The sequence below is a fragment of the Miscanthus floridulus genome, chromosome 5 (genome assembly GCF_019320115.1).
Source record: "Miscanthus floridulus cultivar M001 chromosome 5, ASM1932011v1, whole genome shotgun sequence".
Lineage (NCBI taxonomy): Eukaryota > Viridiplantae > Streptophyta > Magnoliopsida > Poales > Poaceae > Miscanthus > Miscanthus floridulus.
Window position 1 is genome coordinate 116,283,727 of NC_089584.1, and position 6,575 is coordinate 116,290,301.

The 6,575-nt window shown below is 52.9% G+C and overlaps 1 protein-coding gene across 1 annotated transcript; it reads left to right on the plus strand.

Annotated features, from left to right (window-relative positions):
- The first annotated feature begins 627 nt into the window (after positions 1 to 627).
- Positions 628 to 1,989, plus strand: LOC136453205 (predicted GPI-anchored protein 58). The gene has a single exon (XM_066453789.1). It carries the CDS (start codon positions 833 to 835, stop codon positions 1,700 to 1,702), a length of 870 nt encoding a protein of 289 aa, XP_066309886.1. The 5' UTR covers positions 628 to 832; the 3' UTR covers positions 1,703 to 1,989.
- The last annotated feature ends 4,586 nt before the right edge of the window (positions 1,990 to 6,575 follow it).

A 6,575-nucleotide genomic window follows, 5' to 3' on the forward strand; every position in this document is an offset into this window, starting at 1 on the left:
GCCCGGCTACCGTTGCAACACTGTAGCACGGAGCCGGAGAAGCTCGAAATCGTGGCTTCGTCAGCTCCTCCTCTCCCCAGTTCATTTTTTTGCCTCAATTTCCGAAACGGCTTCGGGCTACAGTGTGCTACATTGTGCTACAGTGCCACTGGGTGAGGAGTCGCGGGGGGGGGGGGGCGGAGCTGCGCCAAACGAGCCCTTAGTTTTGAAAGAGAGCTGATCTTGCTAGGAAGACCAATGTCTAATTTCGAAGCAATGGTCGATTGTTTTGACAAAGGTAACGTTGCTCTGATACTATAATGTATTACTATAAGATTCAGCAGTGAAGATGGTGCTAAAGTTGCACCATTGGCCTCTCTCAATCACATACTCCTACGGCAGAACCTTAACAAGTTCATTAATTTGAATATTTTTGAGCGATATTTCGTTGACTGGATTTGGTATGTTAGTACGAATTACAGTACGATGCATGCTAACTTCCGTCCATTATAAACAGGTCGCCACTGTTTCAAGCCTGTATCAACAGGTACTCATGTCAGACAATAGTACTGTACCTTGCTGGCCGCCTGGCCGGTTGCCCCTATTTCAAGCCAGCCAGCAGCAGCCTCTACTCGACCACCAGGAAAACCAGTCCCCCACGCCACGCTCCCATCACCATCACCCATAGCCTCCTCTCCTCCCGCTTGGAGCGCCCCGTGCTGGACTCCAAGAACCCGCCCATTGCTTTTCTGACTTCTCTCCCTCTCGCTGGTCTCCACGCACCACACTCCAGAGTCCAGACCAAGGCCACCGCGATGGCTGCTTAGTGCGTCCGCGGCAGCTGGAGACAGACATGGGCTGCTGCTTCAGCAAGAAGCGCAAGACCCGTCCGGAGGCCGGAGCCACTGCCTTCCCGCGCCGGTGCGAGCCCGAGGACCGCGACCCGCCGTCGCCGGAGGAGGAGACGGTCAAGGAGGTGCTCTCGGAGACACCGAGCGCTAAGCCGAGGGCCGAGCCCAAGCCCGTCGGCAATGTCGTCATCGTCCCCGCCGCGGACGAGCGGGGAGTGGAGAAGGCAAAGAAGAAGCAGGACAGCGTCGACGCCGCGGTGAGCGACCTCGGCAGCTGCGTGTCGCTGTCGCTCGCCACCGACGAGCGGTCCGAGGCGGCGTCGGAGTCGTCGGCCGCGACCAGCTCGGTGGCCGGGCCGGAGCGGTCGCCGGGGAGAAAACCGGCCAGGAGGCGCCCGGTGTCCGCCGATCTGGGCCCAGCGCGGCGCGAGCGCGACCGGGCCGCCGCGGCCTCCTCCTACGGCGTCCGCTCCCGCAGCGCGCGGGCGTCGGCGTCCCCGCCACCGCCGCGGCACGTGCCACGGGACCGCTCCGTCCGGCGTTCGCCGTCGCCGGCGGCAAAGCGGCCGGCGTCCGAGCCCCGCCGCGCCGCCAGCCCAACTGCGCCCGTGCAGGTGCAGGGGAAGCCGCCTGTCCCGGCAAGGCCGTCCGGCCGCGTCTCGCCGCGGCGGGCACAGGAGGCAGCGACGACTCCTCGCCCCGCCTCCCCGCCCTCGCTGCCGGAAGACGACGCCGTCGTCACCGCGGCAAGTGAGCCCAGCGTCCCGGACGGCAGCGCCGGTGGCGATGTTCAAGGTGGCCGCGGCGGCGACGACGGGAAAGAGTCGTTGGAGAACCCGCTTGTGTCATTGGAATGTTTCATCTTTCTGTAGCGCTGCGCTGATGCTGTGGTGTGATCTCGCGCTATTTCCCTTCGAAAGCCTTGCGCTAATCCAGTTTAGATGCTAGTGGAGCAGTTTGTTGTAGGGCATGGCGGTGCAGAGCTACTGCCGCTGCCACCTTCCGTTAACTTTTGTCCAAGGGAAATGCCAGTAGCTTTTGACTCTTCAGATTTTCAGAGCCGCGTCTGACGATGTGCTTTGGCATTTGGCGTGCTCGACGTATTTTGCAGAGTTGTTTCTGTAATCGTCATGTCTTTTCCTCTGATCGTACTCTGCTGTCTTGCTCCATTTCACCTACGAGACCTCCACAAACTATATGGTGGCATACAAATTCTTGCGAATTTCAGGGAAAATCCGCATTTGTTCATGACGCTGCTCTTTGCACGCTGCCTGACCAACCATTTTCCACAAGTCATACCCTAGCTAGTCCGAGAAAGTGCCGCAGCAAATGCGCCATCACATGCTCCGTAGCTTGCTTTCATGGTTTGATCGCAGCAGCCATACTTATTAGTTATGATATAGTATTTTTTTTCTCATAACAAAACAACATCGGCCGATTTATAAGGCAGAAACGATTAAGTGAACAGGGCAAAATTGCTTCCAATACACTTCAGGGTTCCCAGGTCAGACTCACACAGACATTGGATACTTCCAACTCTATAATGCCCCATACCACGTTGCCACCCACCGATGTTTCAGAACTCAGGAACATCCGAGCAGCTGCTTAGGGAGTGTTCGGCTGCCATAAGCCGGTTTAGTTAGGATACAATATTTTTCTCTTCCAATAAATTAGACGTACAAATCAGCACGAACGGTTTTACGATCAGCCGAACATAGCCTTACTTTATGATCCCATCAGATTCGTCAAGAATCAAATCCGCGCCGACAACGAGCTCATCCATCTAGGAAATGTGTGGCGGCTGATTCGCATCCGAGGGGTATGTGCGGCGGGTGCGACCGAGGCGCCGATAGAAAAAAAAATGGCGAGGCTGCCCATTCCCGGTCGCGTGCGCGTGGCATCAGCGAGCGCCGCGTTGGCACAATGGCACTGCACGATCTGGCTTGGATCACGAGACCGCCCACGTTGCTGTTTGCTGATTCGCATTCGCTTGGGAGTGAAGGCCACGACGACGTCTTTCCGTTGTCTCTTGGCGGCTCTTGCCATGCTTGCGCTCGCGCTGCTCTCGTATGTACTACACACGCACTCGAGCGCACAGGCGCAAGGCTCGGTTCACGTCTCAACATCAGCTGCAGTTGCTGCTTTGCAGCCTTGCCCATACGAGACCTGGTGGCACATGGCGGTAGCCCACCACCACCACCACCCAGGAGGCCAGGATCCTTGCGCAAACTCCATCCAGTCTCCTGCCTGGCTTAGTGGCATGTTGTTTGTCTGTGGGCGGATTTGGGCTCTTCGTTTGCTCCTACCATGAGACCGGACGAGATGGGCGCGTGATCGCACCAACCAGGTCGTTGGATCGTGATGATTGGTGACGACTGCCCCGGCGCCATCCCAATCATCGTCATCCTCTCGGCTTTGCCTCGCTGTAATGTAAAGCGCGGGACACTGGGACGAGAGAGCCGTCACGGATCAGCCGGTTCACATGGACATGTAGGACTTGTTTCTCACAAGCCGGCGGCGGCGGCCGTCCGAATGGCCTGTGACAAAAGGGCAAAAGACAAAAGGGCCGTCCTAGCTGAGCGCCCAAGCGTACAAATCAGCGCGTCCCCTGATTTTGCGGCCGTGGGAGATCGAGAAATTGTGCACCTCCCGTCCCAATTTTTTCCTCAAAAGAAGTGCGGCGGCTTCTTCCTCGGCCGTCGGGTGCCATAAAATACGGTGAAATCCACGCATAGGGCGTTCCAAAGTCCGTGAACAAGAATTTGGTCCAACGTCCCCAGCCCAAGACAAGCGAGAGACTTGGTGGGCTTTGTTCGGCTCCATTTTGATCCTCTTTTGTTGATGCAGAGACTTGGTAGCCCACGAATCTTGTGGAGTTGGATCATGGCCCAACAAGATCGGCCGCAGTGTACGTCCAACCCAATAATCGGAGGTTTACAAGAACAGGCAAGTGCGTATTGGCTGGAAACTTCACTGAGCTAAACAAGAATTTTACCTGCAAAAAACGTACCAGTACGGCAGTGTTTCCTGAAACGCGTGTGGTGCTTCCCGTTCCTCGTATTTGTTTCTCAACTGGTCCTCACCCCACGCAGACAACCGTAAAGAACCGGAAGGAAGACTCCACGACGATCACGCGGGGAGACGCTTAGCTTGACTTGACCTGAGTCTTTCTAGATAGTACCTATATTGTGAGAGTGCATGTGTAATTTGTCGGTGCAATCGTGTTGCGCAGGCCTTTTTTTTATCCGTTTTATCTTTTCCTTCGAGAGAGTGAGGATGCCGGCTTTGCGTTCACGCGACTAGCGACTACTATTGGTTTACGTCTTGCACTCTTGCGCTCTTGCCGGCATAGCATAAACGTCTCCCTCGAACCCATAGGGACTGACGACTCAGCGCTCTACTACACTATTGTAGGTTGTATTTGGCTGTGTTTCTCCACAAAGCTTGGCTAGAAAAATAAGCATGTCCAGATCAATGCAATCTCGCAGTATTTGGTTGTCATGTGCTAGCTAAACCTGGCTAAGTTTGCTTCTGTTTGGTTGCCTGGATTATTTGGTTCTGTTACCTTTTCTCTACAACGGTGACCTTACCTCCATCGATTCATCGTCGCCATAGGATGGGGCTGATTCCGGCCGGCCAGTGGCCACGACGGTGAGAACGGGGACCGCTACGACTGCGCGGTAGCAGGCCACGCCCGCGGGTAGCCTCAGCCCAGCCAGAGGGAGCCCGTGGCCTCTTTGCCACGAGAGCCCGCGCGCGGCGACGCCGCTGCAGTAGAAGGCGTGCTCGGTCGGCGGCCACGACTGTTGCACGGATCCGGCGGAGGAGAAGCGGAAGTAGGGTGTGGCGACCGGCGGGGTGGAGGACAGGAGGAGGAGCACGGATCCCCGACTGGTGGGTGGAGGAGGAGCACGGATACAGCGACCGGGGCCATGGGAGCGAGCAGAGGTGGGCCCCACACACGTAGAGGAGCACCAGATGCGGAGCAGGAGGTGAGGAGCGAGCCGGGGCGGGAGGTGAGGCGGCGCGGGTGGGAGGTGAGGGCAACACCGGTGTGGGACGTGAGGAGCTCGTCAAGCGGGAGGTGAGGAACTCCTGTTGCTATGAGCGTGAGGTGAGACGACCGCTAAGCAGAGGCGTGTTTAGTTGCCCCTCCTAAATTTTAGTCGCTGTCTCATCGAATGTTTGGACATATACATGAAGTATTAAATATAGACTAATTACGAAACTAATTGCATAGTTTGCGAGATGAATCTTTTAAGCCTAATTAGTCTATGATTTGACAATGTTTTGCTACAGTAACATGCGTTAATGATGGATTAATTAGGCTTAAAAAATTCGTCTCGTGGAGTACTGACGGATTATGTAATTTGTTTTTTTATTAGTATCCGAATATCCCATACAACATCCTCTCGACATACCTCCTAAATTTTAGTCAACGAATCTAAACACCCCTAAGCCTGGCTCCACAGAAACGCCCGATCCCCTCGTTTTCAGTAAGCCAGGCTAAAGGTTAGTAGGTAAATTGGTGGAGCCAGGCTACAAGCAACCAAACAGGGTTGAAAATGGCATAAGCTTCGGGTAATTTGGCGAAGAGCCTGTATTCTTGGAGCCTGGCCAGGAGGTAACGTAGGGTGTGCTTGGTTTCTGCCTTAGCGGGAGTCTGGCTATAATTAAAGCCTAGTTAAGCTAGGCCTGTCTCCAGCAAACCAACATACGCCTTGTTTAGTTCCACCAAAACTCCTAACTTTGATACTATGCAAAAAGAAGATTCCCCGTCACATCAAATTTGCGGTACATGTATGGAGTACTAAATGTTGACGAAATCAAAAACTAATTGCACAGTTTGGTTGTACTTTGCGAGACGAACGTTTTGAGCCTAATTAGTCAACGATCGGACAATTATTATCAAATAAAAACAAAACGCTACAGTGTAGCTACAGTGCTGAAAATTTTGCCTGCGCCGGTTCAGGAGGCGAACTAAACGCGGCCATAAATGTGTTTGGTTGGACTACTATCCCTAACTTTATTTTATGAGAGTTTATTTGATCGTTTATTTTGCTTTGCATAGAATCACCGTATCTTTACTTTGTTATGGTTACCTTCTTTAAAGCATTCATCGAACAAGCGGTGAGCTCGTCGCGGCGGTGCTGCCTGTGCCGCTCGTTGCCTCCGTTCCCACAGCATGTTCGTTTTGCCGTGGCTTGTCGTAAACGATCGTAAATTTTCTGTTAGAATAGTATTTTTTTTCTCACACAAATTAGCCAACAGTATTTTTTTACGAACCAGCAACGATACGAACCAGCCAACCGAATAGGCTGCCAGTCTCTCTGCCTCCCCTGCTCGTCTCCATTCCCAATATCTCTGCCTCCTCCGCTGCTTCTGTCCAAGAAGAGCTAGCTCGCCGATTCAAGAGCAAGCAGCTGTACGTTGAGGTTACCTGATTTTTTCGGGTCGGTAATTCGAATAATTTAAAATTCGAGTAACGAGAACTGCTACCCGATATCACTCTAAAAAACATTACTCGTAATTTCAGGTACCCGATAATTTAGGTTCGAGTTCGGATTCGGATATTTTCGATATACCCGAATTTACAAAAAAAACAACAAACTACACAAATATTCAATAGCAATTTATATATATAATTTCAGCAACAATTTATATAGAATTTCAATAGCATTTTATAGAGAATAATGTATTACAATGATCAAACAGAGAGAATTATATTCTAATAAAGTGATAAGT

Excerpts from the sequence above, each read along its gene's own strand:
- LOC136453205 (XM_066453789.1), top strand. The coding sequence starts at position 833 with ATGGGCTGCTGCTTCAGCAAGAAGCGCAAGACCCGTCCGGAGGCCGGA.